Source organism: Podarcis melisellensis (genome assembly GCF_964234715.1).
Source record: "Podarcis melisellensis genome assembly, chromosome: 2".
NCBI classification, from domain to species: Eukaryota; Metazoa; Chordata; class Lepidosauria; order Squamata; family Lacertidae; genus Podarcis; species Podarcis melisellensis.
Genome location: NC_138529.1, coordinates 119,189,706 through 119,208,566, shown reverse-complemented (window position 1 = coordinate 119,208,566; position 18,861 = coordinate 119,189,706). Strand labels below are relative to the sequence as shown.

General features: G+C 44.5%; 1 protein-coding gene across 3 annotated transcripts; it reads left to right on the top strand.

The window, feature by feature from the left end:
* The first annotated feature begins 2,846 nt into the window (after positions 1–2,846).
* Positions 2,847–14,467, top strand: LOC309364942 (uncharacterized protein). Of its 3 annotated transcripts, none has more exons than XM_081902980.1 (3): positions 2,847–2,997; positions 4,968–5,094; positions 12,097–14,467. In XM_081902980.1, exons 1-3 carry the CDS (start codon positions 2,995–2,997, stop codon positions 13,152–13,154), a joined length of 1,188 nt encoding a protein of 395 aa, XP_081759106.1. In that variant the 5' UTR covers positions 2,847–2,994; the 3' UTR covers positions 13,155–14,467. The 3 variants fall into 3 exon arrangements, with proteins under 3 accessions (XP_081759106.1, XP_081759105.1, XP_081759107.1); XM_081902979.1 differs by lacking the exon at positions 2,847–2,997 and adding an exon at positions 4,022–4,205; XM_081902981.1 differs by lacking the exon at positions 2,847–2,997 and adding an exon at positions 4,027–4,155.
* Positions 14,468–18,861: the final 4,394 nt, after the last annotated feature.

The window sequence follows — 18,861 nt, the reverse complement described above, 5'->3', positions numbered from 1 at the left end:
CATGCATGCACAAACACATATATAATTATATATATATATATGAATGTGTATATAATTTTATTGTTTAATATTCTTGCTTATTCCCAGGTGGGGTGCCTACTTCCCCATTTTCATTTTCCAGTTTTTCCTACACATCTTTGTTCTTCCGCATCCGTCCCATAGGATATGAAATTCATCTCTCCGGTCTTTCCAGAAGCTACAAAACACAGAAACGTTCCCTATGGTTGCTATGCTGCAGATTGTTTTCCTGAGGAGAGTTAGATTTACAAATGCATAGTTTATTTCCTTTGGCACATAAAACATTCCTTGCAATTAGCATTCCGTATTTTGCACTTACGCATCAGTGTAATAATTTTAAGGGGTTTTCCCTAAGGAAACTGGAGATTTTAAGGGCCTAAGCTGATTTTATTTGAATTTTATCGTTCCTACGCTGTTCATTGTAGATATTAGTCAAACCAAACCCTGTGGAAAACCCTCCCACCAAATGTCAAGGAGATAAAGAACTACACAACTTTTAGAAGACATCTCAATAAATAATAATAATAAATAATAAACCATTAAAAAGCTCCTGTGTCAGGAGGTTTTTAATGTTTGATGTTTTATTATGATTTTATATGTGTTGCAATTTAAAATAATGCATCCGATAGAAAAAGTGGTCAGAAAAGTGTTTCTGTCCCCCAGTCATTAACTCCAGAACTTGAGGAGATAAGATATTGCTTCTTCATACAGAACATGAACTACAGAATCTGCTCCCACAGGAAACATGGTGGCTTTAAAAGAGGGTGAGGTCCATTCACAGAGTATGAGGCTGGTCCTAGACCTCCTGCCCTAGAGAAGCCATATTGGCTGCCAGCAGGTGAAGACCTCCATATGCTCCCACAAGCTTCTGGGAACTGGCTGTTTTTGAGGAAAGGACTGGTGTTGCTGTCGATTTATTACAGTGGTGCCTCGCAAGACGAAATTAATTCGTTCCGCGAGTTTTGTCGTCTTGCGATTTTTTTCGTCTTGCGAAGCACGGTGTCGGGAAAGTTTTGGAAAAGCTTCAAAAATCACCAAAGTCTTTAAAAACCTCAAAAAAGGCTACCACACCGTGTTCTATGAGTTGCTCCTCGAAGTCAAGTCGCAACTGTATTAACGGTGTTAAGAAAAAGGAAACAAACTTGCAAGACGTTTCCGTCTTGCGAAGCAAGCCCATAGGGAAAATCGTCTTGCGAAGCAGCTCAAAAAACAAAAACCCCTTTCGTCTAGCGAGTTTTTTGTCTTGCGAGGCATTCGTCTTGTGAGGTACCACTGTACTGTTGATATCAATACTTTTAATAATTCTTTATATCCATATATATATTAACTCTCTTGGAGTTTAATCACTTCTTTTTCTATTTTATCGGTAAGCTGCATTGACTTCCAGTCCTGGAAAAAACACAGGCCATAAACATAATATTAATATAAATGGTGTGGCAGCCATATCCTGTTGAGCAGTCAGACACATAGGCAGCAAACCCATGGTTACCAGATTTTTTTCAATGAATCCGGGGACACTTTTTTGTTGTAAGCTGAGTAGCAACAGGGAGTCAGCAGTGGGGATGGTGAGGCAAAAGACCCTGGGCCCAAGCACACATGCATATTGTATAAAGGTGCAAAGCCCTTCTTTCGCACCCTGTGAAACATCAATGCGCAGAGTTTTTTTAAAAAACTGGGCAACGGCCAACCACCCGCAACTCCTGAGCCTCCCCTATCAGTCAAAACATAGGGGGAAGGGGACAGGAGATCTGTACTGCTGGACATCCCTGGTTCCCCTTCGGCAGTGGCAGCAGCAGCGGCAGTCAGCAGCCCAGAGTCAGCCTGGAAGCGCAGTTGGCTGCCATGGCGCCCACCATTTTTCCTCGCTGTATGTTCCAGCAAGGAAAAATGGCGGGCGCCATGGCAGCGGACAGTGAGCAGCTCCCGAAGCCAGCCAGAGCCAACTGCGCTACCAGGCTGGCTCCCGGCTGCTGAGCCTGCCGCTGCCACGTTTCCCGAGGACAGATTTGCACATCTGGGGACATTCTGGGGACGGAATTTGTCCAGGGACAGATTTGCAAATCTGGGCTAAGCAAACCCACCTCATTGCTTAAGCTTACATTGCAATACAGTGGTACCTCGCAAGACGAATGCCTCGCAAGACAGAAAACTCGCAAGACGAAAGGGTTTTTAGTTTTTTGAGTTGCTTCGCAAGACGATTTTCCCTATGGGCTTGCTTCGCAAGACGGAAACGTCTTGCAAGTTTGTTTCCTTTTTCTTAAAACCGTTAATACAGTTGCGACTTGACTTTGAGGAGCAACTCATAGCACGCGGTGTGGTAGCCTTTTTTGAGGTTTTTGAAGACTTTGGTGATTTTTGAAGCTTTTCCAAAACTTTTCCGAAACCGTGCTTCGCAAGACGAAAAAATCGCAAGACGAAAAAACTCGCGGAACGAATTAATTTCGTCTTGCGAGGCACCACTGTATCCCCGAAACGCTGAAAGCAAGAAAAGGAGAAGAAGCCTTGTATGAAAATTGCAGAGTGCCTAACAGTTTCTGTGCAATGCTGAGCTCTTTGCAATAACAGGAAGTAAGCTTAAACAAAATTAAAAAAAATTCCTTCCAGTAGCACCTTAGAGACCAACTAAGTTTGTTATTAGTTGGTCTCTACGGTGCTACTGGAAGGAAATTGTTTTTATTTTGTTTCAACTACGGCAGACCAACACAACTACCTAACTGTAACAGGAAGTAAGCTTATAAGGAATAAAGGAAGGGTGCTGTCCCAAATGATTGGTTAAATTTTGCTGCAGTATATGAATATTCAATGCTAGATGCAGAAAGGCCAAAGGGTATAAAAGCCCCTGGAACCTGTTGCTCGAGGCTGAGACTTTCGAACTCAATATTCTGAACCACTTTGCTGCCGGTTACAAATAAAGGAACTCTTTATTTTCTCTATTGCTGCATGTGAGTTTTCAATCAGCCGAGCAGTTTTGCAACAATGGTAAGGAGAATGTCCATGGGTTCTGGCCAAGCTGGCTCTGCTTCAAATGTGTCCTTTTTTGGGGAGGGTTCTAGATGTCACTTGCTGGAAATCAACCGTCTTAAAGTCCAGAGTGCATCTCTGACTCCGCTCAGCATGAACCCCAGGAGGACAGGGTCACTTTCTACCGGGAAATGGTCACTTCCTCACAAAGATCCCAGTACAGTGGTACCTCGGGTTAAGTACTTAATTCGTTCCGGAGGTCTATTCTTAACCTGAAACTGTCCTTAACCTGAAGCACCACTTTAGCTAATGGGGCCTCCTGCTGCTGCCTCGCCGCCGGAGCACAATTTCTGTTCGCATCCTGAAGCAAAGTTCTTAACCCGAGGTACTATTTCTGGGTTAGCGGAGTGTGTAATCTGAAGCGTCTGTAACCTGAAGCGTATGTAACCTGAGGTACCACTGTACTTGAGTTGTTTTTTTTGGGGATGAGTTATTGGGTAGTTTTTGTTTTGATAGTGTATCTTCTGTTTTCATATTGTGACTTTATTTTATGAACTGCCCTGAGACCTGCGGGTATAGGGCAGTATACAAATTTAATAATAATAATTCAGTATCTCTCTGTAGGTTTGGACCAGGTCCAAGAGAGATGACGCCCTTGTTACTTCTTTCTATGATTATTAGCTATTTTTAATAGTTTTTTCTATGTATATATCTTTATTAGAGTAGAATTACCTTTTAAGGATTATGTTAGTTTTCCTGTTTTATCTGAAAGCCACCTTGACTCCCAGTCCTGGGGAAAAGGAGGCATATGCTATGGCTCTCAATGGTCACTGCATCCTGCATGGGGCGCCTGCTGGAGGAGAGGATCCTGTACTCGGGGCCTGATCCTGCAGGGCTTCTACTCCTCTCCTCGCTATTCGCCCGGAGCAGCCAAGAGGTTCCTCCCGCTCGGCTCCAAAAGGGTTAATCCGAAACTACAGAGCCAAGATTCCTAGAGCGGAAGGGGGGGTTCCTGCGCGAGAGGAGGAGGTTCCGCTTCCTGTTCCTCTCCTTCCTTCCTTCCTGTGGGACGCAGCTGCCTGACGTGGAGGGGCCTCTCGCTTCCTCTTCTTCCTTGCGGAGGAGCTTCTCCCATTCTTTGTCCTCCGGGGAGGCCGCCTCTCCTGCCGCCTCCAAGTAAGATGCGGGGAAGGAGAGACGGAGGAAATAGGAGGAGGAGGAGGAATGTATGTATGATGTTTTGGGGGCTGGTCTTGGCCAAGGGGGGGTGTGCAATTTCAAAAGTCCTTATAGGGGCTTCGGGGTTCTCCTCCCTCCTGCGTGTGGTGAGCCGAGACCATGTTGCAACACTTTATTTCCTTTAATTGTTGGGTTGAAATAAACGACAGACGAATGACAAGTGCCATATGGGAGGCATCTCTCGAGCATGTCTCGGGGAGTCCCTTTTATTGAATATTACAGCATTGCCACATATGTGCTTGTTGCTGATTGGTTAACACAAATACAATGCAAAGGTTGCATATAAGCATTAATCATCAATAGATTAAAGGTTGGGAAAGGGAACACAGAATTGGACAGGCATGAAAACCTCCTTATTAAACTATTACTAGTGATTGATATAGCAAGACTTAAAAGAACATAACTATCTCATTCCGTAGATGTGGTCAACCATGCATTAAGAACAGGTCAGGGTACGATGTTTCATGAACTCCATGTGAACTAAACATTCTAGGGTGGGTGAGGAAGGAACGCTTCAGCTTAGAGCGGTTTGCCAGAGTCATGTGCAGAAGCAAAACTTCCCATCATCAAGATCAGGCTTACCAGCCGCTTTACTATCAATATATTCTGCTTGGGCTCTGCTTCCTCTCCGACCGTATAAGAGATCTCTTATACGGGCTCTAGATACCCCAGAAGGGTATTAGAAGTATTATATGACAACGCCTTGCCTAGGAGTGCTTACAAAGAAGGGAGTGGTTTTCTTCTTCCAGGGCTTGGTGAGCTTCGATGAGGTGTCTGTGCATTTCACCAACGAGGAATGGGCCTTGCTGGATCCGGGCCAGAGAGCTCTGTACGAGGAAGTCATGGAGGAGATTCGTGAGATGATGACATCTGTGGGTACGGATCCTTTTCTCCTTAATCCATATCTAGCGAAGGTGTGAATTATTGTTGCTGTACCATCAATGAGATCACTAGAAAGCACTTTGTAATTTCTCCTAGACAAAGGAACATTCGAAGACCCCTGTTGGTTCAAAGCAAAGGCCCACGTAGTCCAGGATTCTGTTCTCACGCTTGCCAACCAGATGCCCATAGGAAGCCATCAAAGAATGGACCCATTGGCTATGAGTTACCTGCCTTGATTTCCCTTTTTTCTGGCCAGGGAGGTCTCCTGTTGGGTTGGGTGAGGGGTGAACAACTGCTTGTCATGGAAACAGAAGGCTGAAGAGGTGTGCTGTGTGCTGGTTGAGATTTATTGCATTGGGGGAGAGTCCTAGTCTGCTTAAATGCATTGCTTGCAAAGCAGTGTACAGGACAGAATGGATAGAGTGGCATGGATCTGAACCTCTTCTCTGTCCCCAACGACTCACAGGGAGAATCGGAGGACCCAGCTGATTTGGGAACTGAGCTTACACAGGAGGGTTGTGCACGAGAGGGGGAGGTCCTCAGGCCTGTTGGGGAAATGACACCCAACACCCAGCTTACTGTTCTGGCTCCCAAACATGTTCTAAGGCCCTTGCCCAGTAAATGTTCACCTGTTATCCTGCAGCACAATTATTTCTGGATTCTGCTTGTGGAAGGGAGAGGAAAGAGTTGTGATGGGTATCTTATTCTGCCACCTGAGTAGAATGCTCACAAGGACCTTTTTCCCCCCATAAGACAGGTGTAGGGATGCCTGGCTCCCTCCCAGAAGTTGCTGAATCCGAACATCCTTTCTGTTGACTGTCCATGTTTGCTGGAGCTGATGGGACTTTTTTCAGCAGCATTTGGAGAGCCAAAGGTTCCCAATTCCTCCCTTAAGGACTTTCAACTTTAAAAAAACCAACACTCTTTATCCTGTTTCTCTACATCAGTGTTTCCCAACAGGGGCCCCAGGATTTTCCAACGGGATCCCAGGTGAAAATTATATAAATTGGGGGGCTGTACAGCATGAGGCTAGGGAGCAACAGAGGGAAGTGAGAAGAAAATAGAAAAAACCATTAATCATTCTGTTTTGGTTTCAAAATCCTGATTGGCTGGCTATCCTCTCAGCCAATCACAAGCAGGTAAGGGGGTGGCCCACCAGGGCAGCGTAGCACTGCTGCTTCTGTTTTCCTTTGTGCATTTTCTTAGAGCAGTCCTGTTTTGTTTCATGCTGGAGATGGCCATCTCTGAGGCTCTTGTTTTGACCACTGCTTGTAGCTGCCTCCAGTGCTGGGCCAGGTGGCGGCCTGGGCCTGATTCTGAAAGACGCGGGGTGCAATCGACACCAGCGCCTAGGAGATCGGGGCACAGGGCCTGTCGGCAGTGTCGGCCTAGCCGAGTGGATTCGTCTGGTGCTGCTGACTTGCATCTAGAAAATTGCTAAGTGTCTACTTTGAACGAAGCAGTACTGAGTTCAGTGGGCCTTATCCCCAGGTAAGGGTGTGTGGGGCTATAGTGGTTTTTCTAGGCAGCCAGGGCTCCTCTGGATGACTAGATCTTTTGCACCAGGTCAGTGAGGACCACTTGCTTTTAAAATTCTCCCAGATATACAGAACTCCCTGTGCTCTTTTTGCAGACTCTCCAAGTGTCCCTATTTTCCAAGGACAGTCCTGGATTTACAGAAGCCATCCCAGTTTCTCATTTGATTCCGGAATGTCCTGCTTTTCCTTAGGATGTCCGTATTTTCGCCAGAGAAATGTTGGAGGGTATGGAGTTATCCGACCTCTGAGCCATCTGAAGGCAGCCCTGTGTAGAGAAGGTTTTTAAAATGTCTTATTAAGTTTCTATATATGTTGGAAGCTGCCCAGAATGGCTGGGGCAACCTGTCAGATGGGCAGGGTATTAATAGTAAAATGATTATTATGGAATAGGACGTACCTATTTTCATCGGAGATAATTTGGAATGTATGCTTTTGGACTGTTGTTTGTAGGTTTCCCCCTCTGTGTCAAATAAAGGTAGAGAAAAGGTAAAGTACACCTTGACGGTTAAGTCCAGTCAAAGGCTACTTTGGGGTTGCAGCGCTCATCTCGCTTTCAGGCCGAGGGAGCCAGGGTTTGTCCACAGACAGCTTTCTGGGTCATGTGGCCAGAAGGACTAAACCGCTTACAATCATTTTCCCCCCTTTAAAAATCCTGATTGACTGAATATCTGCTCAGTGACACACAGGCAAGTCAGGGGGCAGCCTAGCACTACTTTTATTTATTTTTCCCTTTTTGAATTTCTTGGAGCAGTCCTGGTTTGTTTTCAGCTGGAGAGGGCAATCCTTGAGGTTCCTGTTTTGACCACTGCTTGTTGCTCTGCCAGTGCCAGGCCAAGTGGCAGCTGGGTCTGACTCCGCAAGAGGTCAGTGCCTAGCAGATCAGGCTGCAGGGTCCGTCGGCAGTGTTGGTCTGGTTCTGCAAGACGCGGCACGAAATCCACCACAGCGCCTTGCCAAGTGAATTCGACTGGTGCTGCTGACTTGCATCTAGTAAATAACTTGGTGTCTACTCAGAACGAAGCAGCACAGTGTTAAGTGGGCCTTACTCCCAGGTAAGGGTGTGGGGCTGTGGTGTTTTTTCTAGGCAGCCACTGCTCCTCCAGATGACTAGATCTTTTTGCACTAGGTCAGTGAGGACCACTTGCTTTTTAAAATTCTCCCATATATACAGAACTCCCTGTAGTCACAATCACAATAGATTTTATTGCATTAGCCGTGTGGCCATAGCATAATATACATAGAAATAACAACATAAAATGGGGGTGGGGAAGTAAAAGTAGATATCGTCCTGGGCGAATACTAAAAAAATAAAAATAAAATAAAAATAATGGGGATAACAAAAGTAACAAGGGATTTAAAACATCGAGTGACAGAGAGTACAAAAACAAAAAGACAAAAAACTGCTGAGCCTGGAGGAGGATCGTTAAGGGGTCCTTCATCTCCTCAGATTTGTCTTAGCTCCTTGTCCTTGTACAATAAGGCTACTTGGAACTTCGTTCGATTGTGCGGCGTATCGACTACAGCTGTGGTATTAAAGAAGAAGTTGGTGCCGCTTTCCTCTTCATCACACTAAGCAGGAAGTTAGCTGTCATCTCGGTAATCCAACAATCAGAATCCTGCAGAAGAAGGGACACTATCCAAGGCTGGATTGGGAGATGAAGCTTGTTCACGAGAGGAGTTAGAAACCGAGATCTTTCATCTGTCCAGTTGGGACAGAAGAGCATTACATGTTCCATAGTCTCCAGAGCCGTGTCATTACAGGTGCATGTTCTATTTGCGATGGGAACTCTGGAATAACGACCCGACAGAACTGCTGTAGGAAAACAGTTGAGACGGGCACAGGTAAAGGCCCTTCACTTAGCCTCCGAAGAAATTGTGAGGCAGTATAGAGGGATCCCTTCAGGGGGTGGAATAGCTAGGGCTAGGCCTGAGCACGGCCCTCTTGCATGGGAAGCTGTGTTAGAGAAGTCAAGTTGCTGTAGCTTCTTTTTAATTGGAGGTAGGGCCGCCGGGCTAATACACTCTAAGTTAAGAACAGTTTTACAGTTCAGATTGAGAAGAGAGCGGAATTTGAGGTTAATTGTAGTTTTCCAGGGAGAATTATGAATATCTCTTAGGATCAGATTGGAGAAACCACCTCTAATTTGAGCATCCGATGCTAATAGGTGGGAGCTATAGGAAATGGCTCGACTCCATGCTCGTTTTACAATTGAGGGCTGGGCGAACTCAAGTCGTAGGGCTGCACCTGAGACACATCTCGGGACGCCGGAAAGAGATCTCAGAAACGTGAAGTGGGCGATCCAAGTTACCTGATATTGCTGTAGTCCATACTTCACAGCCATATAATAATTTAGGGACAACTTTGGCATTAAATATTTGAATTGCTGCTGGAAGGTGTTTGCCGCCCTTCTGGTGGTAAAATCGGACAATGGCATTAGAGGTCGTGGTTGCAGCGAGGAAGGCATATTGTAGATGGGTGGTCCAGGAGAGATTAAAAGTGAATATTAAGCCTAGATATTTAAAGGCTTTTACCTTTTCTAAGTAGCCACCTGTGATCTTGAGCGGCTCCAGCTTGAATTTGCGGGAACGAGTGAAGTGGAGGACTTTCGATTTTTTATAATTAATATTAAGAGCTTCCGCCTTGCAATAGGCGATAAATGCATTAACTGCATTTGCTAGGTCCGCAGCTGTTCTGGATAAGATGACGGCTTCATCTGCATAGAAAAGGGAAGCAACGGGGTGGCCTGCTAAGTGAGGAGGATACTTAGTTGCTAGCTTCAGAGGGGAAATTGCATCATGAAGATAGAGATTAAACAGTAAAGGGGCCAAGAGACAACCTTGTCGGACGCCCTTGGCCGTTGGGAATGGAGTGGTAAGGGAGCCGTTGGGACCACTTCGGACGTGAGCTGTGGTGTTTGAATAAAGGGAAATAATTAGGGAGAGGAGGTGCGGATCAATTCCCAGATGGGCAAGTTTGGACCATAATCTCTGCCTAGGAATGGAATCAAAGGCGGCCTCCAGGTCCATGAAAGCGGCAAATAGGTGGCCTTGCCTTGGTGCAGTGTATTTACTGGCAAGGTGATAGAGAGTTAGACAGTGGTCCATGGTTGATGCTGACTTTCGGAAGCCAATCTGTTCTAGCGGTAGAATGTTCCTCTCATGGACCCTGTACTCCTTTCTGCAGACTCTCCAAGTGTTCCTATTTTCCAGAAACAGTCCTAGATTTACAGAAGTCATCCCAGGTTCTGATTTGATCCTGGAATGTCCTGCTTTTCCTTAGGACGTCCCAGAGAAATGTTGGAGGGTATGGAGTTATGCAACCTCCAAGCCATCTGAAGGCAGCCCTCTATAGGGAAGAGTTTAAGTTTAATGTTTTATTATGTCTTTATATATGTTGGAAGCCGCCAAGTGGCTGGGGCAATCCAATCTGATGGGCGGGGTGTTGTTGTTGTTGTTGTATAGTTGTGTCCGACTCTTTGTGACCCCATGGACCAGAGCACGCCAGGCGCTCATGTCTTCCACTGCCTCCCTCAGTTTGGACACACTCAGGTTCGTAGCTTCGAGAACACTGTCCAACAAGCTCGCCCTCTGTCGTCCCCTTCTCCTTGTGCCCTCCATCGTTCCCAACATCAGGGTCTTTTCCAGGGAGTCTTCTCTTCTCGTAAGGTGGCCCAAAGTATTGGAGCCTCAGCTTCACGATCTGTCCTTCCAGTGAGCACTCAGGGCTGATTTCCCTAAGAATGGATAGGTTTGATCTTCTTGCAGTCCATGGGACTCTCAAGAGTCTCCTCCAGCACCATAATTCAAAAGCATTCATTCTTCGGCGAGCAGCCTTCTTTATGGTCCAGCTCTCACTTCCATACATCACTACTGGGAAAACCATAGCTTTAACGATACGGACCTTTGTCGGCAAAGTAATGTCTCTGTTTTTTAAGATGCTGTCTAGGTTTGTCATTGCTTTTCTCCCAAGAAGCAGGCATCATTTAATTTTGCGACTGTTGTCACCATCTGCAGTGATCATGGAGCCCAAGAAGGTAAAATCTCTTACTGTCTCCATTTCTTCCCCTTCTATTTGCCAGGAGGTGATGGACCCAGTGACCATGATTTTAGTTTTTTAGATGTTGAGCTTCAGACCATATTTTGCGCTCTCCTCTTTCACTCTCATGAATAGTTTCTTTAATTCCTCCTCACTTTCTGCCATCAAGGTTGTGTCATCTGCATATCAGAGGTTGTTGATATTTCTTCCGGCAATCTTAATTCTCGCTTGGGATTCAGCCAGCCCAGCCTTTCCCATGATGCATATAAGTTAAATAAGCAAGGGGACAATATACAGCCTTGAGGTACGCCTTTCCCAATTTTGAACTAACTGTAGCTTCTTGTCCCACATGGGTGGGGTATTAATAGTAAAATTATTATTATTATTCTGGAATAGAACGTATCTATTTTCATCGGAGAAATGTTGAACGGTATGTTTTTGGACTGTTATCTGTAGGTTTCCTGCTCTGTGTCAAATAACTGGGATCAAATAAGTGTTGTTTACTTTTTATAATACAGTACAAGGAAGATCTCCCTCTGGAGCTTCTGGACTCTCCTTCCCTGGAGGTTTCTAAGCAGAGGTTGGATGGGCATCTGTCATGGATGCTTGAGCTGAGATTCCTACGTTTGTATGGGTTGCACTAGAAAGATGACTCTTGGGGACCCTTCCAGCTCTATGATTCTTATGTTTATCTGCTTCAACAACATTTCATTATGCTCCTATTATTTTATGTAGCTGTATTTTGTATAAATCATAAAAATAGTATAATAAATAAATTATAAAAAAGGTTCTGTTTACAAACAAAACATTTCAATAGCTACCTTTCTACCGGTAGGAAGGGGTTGGGGGCCACAGGAAGGAAATGAGGTTGGAAATAGGCCACGGTTGGGAAAAGATGGGGGAACTCTGCTCTGCATCATGTTTCTAAATTTAAGAAAGGGAAGGCTGCCATTTAGATGAGGAGGATTTTCTGTGGATGACGCAAAATGCAAAATAGAGATGCAAGCAGCCTCAAATCAGCATTAAAAGTCCTGTGTGAATGAGGCCTTAAACCAGGGGTCGGCAAACTTACTGAGCCTGGGCCGGTTCACTCCTGTGGAGATCTCAGCATGGGCCAGATTGGGCGAGCGCACACCCACAAACACTATTTCTGGTGTGGAGAAGGCGTCTGCAGCTTCCTATTGGTTGCAGGAGTTTCCTGCATCCAATAGGAAGCCCCGCCAGCACTGCAGAAGTGAGTCGCTGCGAAGCGCTGGATTAGCGCAGTGTGCGGAGACTTGCAGCGTGGGCAGCAGGGTTCAGGGTGGCTCGGGGGCCGGTTAAACGACCCCCTTGGCCAGATGTGGCCCAGGAGCTGTAGATTGCCGGCCCCTACCTTATACAGACACATCATTTTACCACTTTTCCTTTTTAATCCATTAGGAGATGTTTCGGAGTTCCTGACTGAAGGAGAACAATCAGAACTGTCACGTGAAGGAGCTGAGGAGCAGAAGGAGCAACGGAAACTGTGGATTCAAGTTGGAACCTACAGAAATGAGGGGACCCAAATGCAGAAGGTGGGGAGGGAATCCACTGCTTCTCAGGTTAATGAAAATCAGATTTGCAGAGAGAAGCATGAATGTACTGTGTGTGGAAAAATATTTCCTTATCGCTCAACGCTTACTTCACATCAAAGAGTGCACTCGGGTGAAAAACCATATAAATGCTGGGAGTGTGGAAAGAGTTTTAGGCAGAGTAGTAACCTTACTTCACATCAAAGAACTCATACAGGGGGAAAACCTCACAAATGCTGGGAGTGTGGAAAGAGTTTTAGTAATAGTGGCTCCCTTACTTCGCATCAAATGACTCATACAGGAGAGAAACCTCATAAATGCTTTGAGTGTGGAAAGAGCTTCAGTCAGAGTAGCTCCCTTAGTAGGCATCACACAATCCACACAGGGGACAAACCGTATGAATGCTTGAAGTGTGGAAAGTGTTTCCGTCAGAGGAGCAGCCTCACTAGACATGGAAGAACTTATACAGGGGACAAATTGTGTGAATGCTTGATGTATGGAAAGAGCTTCCATCACCGGAGCATTCTCACTAGACATAAAAGAACTCAGGCAGGTGAAAAACCTCACAAATGTTTGGACTGTGGGGAGAGTTTCAGGCACAAAGGCACCCTCACAAAGCATCAAAGAATTCATACAGGGGACAAACCTTATGAGTGCTTGGAATGTGGAAAGAGCTTCACTCGCAAAGACTCCCTTACTTTGCATCAGAGAAGTCACACAGGAGAAAAGCCTTATAAATGCTGGGAGTGTGACAAGAGCTTCCGTGAGAGTGGCGCCCTTACTCGGCATCAAAGAACTCACACAGGGGAAAAGCCTTATACCTGTTTTGAATGTGGAAAGAGCTTCAGTCAGAGTTGTCACCTTATTGATCATCAAAGAACTCATACGAGGAGAAACCTCATTAATGCTTTGGAAGAGCTTCAGTAACAGTAGCTCCCTTAATATGCATCATACAACCCACACAGGGGACAAGCCATATTACAAATGTTTGGACTGTGGGGAGAGCTTCCGATATAGTGACTCCCTCATGAAGCATCAAAGAATTCATACAGGGGACTCTATGCAGTGTTGAAAGAGTTTCAGTTGCAAAGACTCCCTTAGGTAAAGATAAAGGGACCCCTTACTGTTAAGTCCAGTTGCGAACGTCTCTGGGGTTGCAGCGCTCATCTTGCTTTACAGGCCGAGGGAGCTGGCGTTTGTCCACAGACAGCTTTCTGGGTCATGTGACCAGCATGACTAAACTGCTCCTGGCGCACAGGACCGTGACGAGTGCCAGAGCGCATGGAAACGCCGTTTTCCTTCCCGCTGGAGTGGTACCTATTTATCTACTTGCGCTGACGTGCTTTCAAACTGTTAGGTTGGCAGGAGCTGGGACCGAGCAACGGGAGCCCACCCCGTTGCAGGGATTTGAACCGCCAACCTTCAGATCAGCAAGTCCAAGAGGCTCAGTGGTTTAGACCACAGCGCTACCTGCGTCCCTCAAAAAGACACCCTTACTTTGCATCAAATAACTCACACAGGAGAAAAACCTCATAAATGTTTGGAATGTGGAAAGAGATTCATTCAGAGTTGTCACCTCACTAGCCATAAGATAATTCATACAATGGATAGCCCTTACAAATGTTTGTAGTGTGACAAGAGCTTCACTTGGCAGCGGGAGGCCCCATTAGCGAAAGCGCACCTCAGGTTAAGAACGGTTTCAAGTTAAGAACGGACCTCCGGAACGAATTAAGTTTGTAACCTGAGGTGTCACTGTAATTACTCCCTTCCCACACCTCCCTGTTCTTCACACCACTCTCTTGCCTGCTGTGAAAAGTGCTGGGGAGATTTTGTGGCTGGAATCCACCACCCTGAGATTTAAGAGTTCCATTCTTTGCTGACTGAGCTGTCCATGAGATCCATTCAGTGGATGTGTATTTAGATTAGCTGGGTATATCGGTAAGCTATATGAGAGAGCTGGTGGAGCCAGTGTGGAATTCAGCAACAGTTAAGTTGGATATGATTTTGACTTGCCCTATTCTTTTTTCTGAGTAGACAAACATAAGTTTAAAAGTTAAGCTTTATATTAATATTTTGTGTTTCCACATGCATCATTTGCATATTCTGTTGCTTATTTTTCCACATTTAGTGTGTAATGTGCTGCTGATTTCTGCTTGATACCCTTTCACTCATATCTTTCATAGGTTAAAAGGCATTTCCTGGCCTTCTGTTGATTTATTTAAAATAAATCTCTCCAAACATGTTTTAGCCTCTCAGGTCCTGTTTGTTCACCACACTATTGCCCACTTCTTTTTCAATGTTTTCATGAATTCTTGACCACCATGCATCCAGGTAAGGTAGGGGAAAGGTAATCAGAGAGAGATGTTGGGGACCTCTGGAATTGGTCCTTCCTAGTAACAGAGGGACCTGAATCTGCAGCCTCTGAGGAAGGGGGTTTTGCTCATGAAACCTTGAACATGACCTAAGAAGAGCCTAGTTGGTGGATCAGGCCCTTAACCCACCTAGTCCAGCACACTATTCTCCCAGTGACCAAGCAGATGCCTCTGGGAACTTTGCAACCAGGACCGAGTACAACATGCCTCTTTAGGTGATTCCCAGGAACTGGCAATGAGGAATATATTGCCCAAAACAAGTGGAGGCAGCGCACAGTCATCATGGCCGGTAGTCTGTTGTAAAAGCACGTGAACGTAATAGGCCACATGGTAACAAATGCAAGTTATTTACTAGAAACTACTTATCAAAAATTAGATGCCTCTTCTCATAATGTCAAAATCAACACTGTGACATAATATAATAAAACGTAACTTTTCAGTTGACCACCAAAGTCCAGTACGTACAAAATACAAGTCCTATATTGTCAGTGCCGTAGTGCATTCTTTTTTAATTTCTTCATCTCTCATATTTTTCTGTCTGACGTATTCCTTAGAAGAGTGGCATGAAATAGTCTTCTAAGTGTCCAATAAAGATGATTGGGTTGGCAGACAAAAGAAACTGGCACTGATGGCTATGAATTTGCCTAATTCTCTTAATTGGTGGCTATTACTGCATTTTGCATTAGTGAATTGCAGAGTTTAACAGTGAAGAAGTGCTTCCTTTTGTTTGTCCTTAATCTGTGCACAATTAGCTTCATTGGATGGCCTGGAAAGGCAGTATTCTAGAGGGAGAACCACCTCCCTCTTATTTCTAAACACCATGCATACCTTTTTACATCTCTATCATATTTCCCCATAAGCCCCTTTGTTTCAGATGAGTAATTCCTCATATTTTTCCAACCCATTAATTATTTTGTTCGTTCTTTTCTCAACGTTTTCTGAATCTGCAATATTATTTTTGAGGTCATGCAACTGGATCCGTACAGTTTTATAAGGGCAGCTGCACCACAGATTTGTATATCAGCACTATGATATTGGCAGCTTAGTTTTGAATCTTTCCCTAAAACGGCATTGACCCATTTCACTACTTTCACACCCTGTGCCAATATATTTACTGAGCTATCAGCTATGATCCCAAATGTCACTTTCCTTCTCAGTCATCACCAATTCAGATCTCATTTGCAGATGTGCTATGTTAGGATTTTTTTTTTGCTTGAAGGTGCACTATATAAATTTGCTTACATACATTTGGTTATGTCATTGTCTTTAATAATGTTTTCCACCAGTTTCCCCAAAAGAAACATGAAACTAACTAATGTGCAGTTTCCTGGAAACTAAATCCCTTACATTGGCTTCCCTGTTGGAGGAAAAGAAACTGGGCAGTCTCACAGACAAGTTACCATACATATTTTTTTATGTTAGAATACTTGACTTAGAATTCTTTAATGGGTAAATTCCATTGGCTTTGGGTGATTTCTGAACACTTAAGATCTCCAGTTTCCCATTGCAGAGGAGAGGTTTCCATACCTTACTCTGGATGAACTACGGTTAAGGGAATTGCTTTCGTTTTCCAGGGATCAATGAACTTTGAATGGGTGTCCTTGCATTTCACCGATGACGAATGCTCCCTGCTGGATTCAGGTCAGAGAGTGCTGTACAAGGAAGTCATGATGGATATTTATGAAATGGTGGCTTCTGTGGATACGGATCCTTTCCCCCTTGATCAATAGCTAGCGAAGGTGTGAACCCCTGTTGGTGTAATATCAATTTGAGAGGGTGTTCTTAATTTCCCCATGACAAAGAATGTATGAAGAGCTCTGTTGGGTGGAAACAAAATCCTATGTAGTCCAGCATTCAGATGCACACAGACACACGTGTGAAATGTGATTTTACAGACACAGTCAAAGATTAGACACATTGGTTAAGAGTGACTTATCTTGATTCTCATTTTTCTGGCCAATGAGGTTTCTGGTTCTGATTGGGTGGGGGGTGAACTTGCTTTTTGGATAGGATTGTTCTTACAACTGCAAGGCGTGGAAACAAAGGCTGAAGGGGTCTCACTTGTGCTGGTTGCAATTTACTGCTTTTAGGTTAGTCATAGACTGCTTAATCACATAGTTTGCCTAGCAGTATACATGACAGAATGATGGCGTGGCAGATATTATGAAGAAGAAGAGTTTGGATTTGGTATCCCGCCTTTCACTCCCCTTCAGGAGTCTCAAAGCGGCTAACATTCTCCTTTCCCTTCTTCCCCCACAACAAACACTCTGTGAGGTGAGTGGGGCTGAGAGACTTCAAAGAAGTGTGACTAGCCGAAGGTCACCCAGCAGCTGCATGTGGAGAAGCGGAGACACGAACCCGGTTCCCCAGATTACGAGACTACCGCTCTTAACCACTACACCACACATTTAGTTGCTTTTTCAAGGAAGGTCATCTCAAGGCAAGTTACTGTAGGTTGCAAAGATTAAGGCCACAATAATTCTTTAAATTCAAAAGCCTGGCTTAAAAGAAATGGGAAAAGTGTATTTCTGAGGTTTGATGGCTCATAATACCACTTTCTCTAGGAGTAATACCATAAAATTATATATTAATGGAGGTTTCAAGTTTTATCCTTCTGAAATGTCCAGACTAGGGGAGGGTTCTTGGTGGGATATATTTGTGCTGCCTGTGGTTCACCCACCTCCTTTGCCCTAACCTCCAGCCCAAGGAATCTTCAGAAGGGAGTTGCTGCCCAGGACATTGTTTGCTTTTTAATGAACTGAATAGAATGAAAGAACCTGAAGCACAAATATAAGATGAGGGACACCTGGCTTACTAGCAGTGCATGTGAAAAGGATCCAGGAGCCTTAGTAGAACACCAGCCTAATATGAGTCAACCATGTGATGCAGCAGGAGCAAAAAAAGAAAATTATATTCTGGGCTGCATCAACCGAATTAGTGTCAAGGGAAGTAATAGTAGCACTCTATTCTGCCTTGGTCAGACCACACCTGAAATACTGTGTCCAATTCTGGGCACCACAATTTAAGGATTTTGACAAGCTCGAAAGCCTTAGGAAGAGCACTTGAAGGAGCTGGGCATGTTTAGCCTTAGGAGGAGACTGAGAGGAGATATGATAGCCATCTTCAAATATTTTAAAAGGCTATCACATGGAAGAGGATACAAGCTTGTTTTCTCCTGCTCAGAAGGGTAGGACTTTAACCAATGGCTTCAAGTTACAAGAAAGGGGATACCGACTAAATGTGAGGAAGAACTTTCTGACAGTAAGAGCTGTTGGACGTTGGAACGGTCTCCTTTAACGGAGATTCCTGCATTGCAGGGGGTTGGACTAGATGATACTCTGGGTCTGCTCCAACTCTGCAGTTCTATAATTCTGATTCTAATATTCATTCCTTTCTACTTGCTTGTTTTATTATATATTTTAAGTAAGGATGTTTTAAGGATGTTGAGATCAAATTTTTATTGTGCATTTTAACGTATATGTGTGCATTTTATATAGGTGCAAGCCTCTTAAACACGACGCTATTGATTTACTTTGAGACATTGTAACTTGCTCATCAGCAAAATAGGCTCCCAGAATGAGGGAAAAGCCAAGTTACCTGTTCAAAACTGGTTCTTCTTACAGTGACAAGCTGTCACAGATCAGTGGAGGGAGGTGAAGACCTGGTTACATCTTTTATGATTACAGTATTTGGTTTATTTTAAAATAGTTATTCATATACATATATTTTCACCATATGAGAGTTTAATGCCTCTTTAATCTGTTCACTGGTAAAGATTATCTTTTCTACGATCTCCTACTCTCAATTTGGAGAAAAGGTGGGGCATTAATGATGATGATGATATGAAGGCTGCCCATTATTAATACAATAATAATCATAGAATCATAGAATCATAGAGAGTTGGAAGAGACCACAAGGGCCATCGAGTCCAACCCCCTGCCAAGCAGGAAACACCATCAGAGCACTCCTGACATATGGTTGTCAAGCCTCTGCTTAAAGACCTCCAAAGAAGGAGACTCCACTGCACTCCTTGGCAGCAAATTCCACTGTCGAACAGCTCTTACTGTCAGGAAGTTCTTCCTAATGTGGAATCTTTTTTCTTGTAGTTTGGAACCATTGCTCCATGTCTGCTTCTCTGGAGCAGCAGAAAACAACCTTTCTCCCTCCTCTATGGGACATCCTTTTATATATTTGAACATGGCTATCATATCACCCCTTAGCCTCCTCTTCTCCAGGCTAAACATGCCCAGCTCCCTTAGCCG

Bases quoted from the DNA above. Each gene is read 5' to 3' on its own strand.
- LOC309364942 (XM_081902979.1), top strand. From the start codon at position 4,161: ATGCGGGGAAGGAGAGACGGAGGAAATAGGAGGAGGAGGAGGAAT. The intron at 4,206-4,967 runs GTATGTATGATG...TTCTTCTTCCAG, and splicing joins ATAGGAGGAGGAGGAGGAAT to GGCTTGGTGAGCTTCGATGA. The intron at 5,095-12,096 runs GTACGGATCCTT...TTAATCCATTAG, and splicing joins TGAGATGATGACATCTGTGG to GAGATGTTTCGGAGTTCCTG.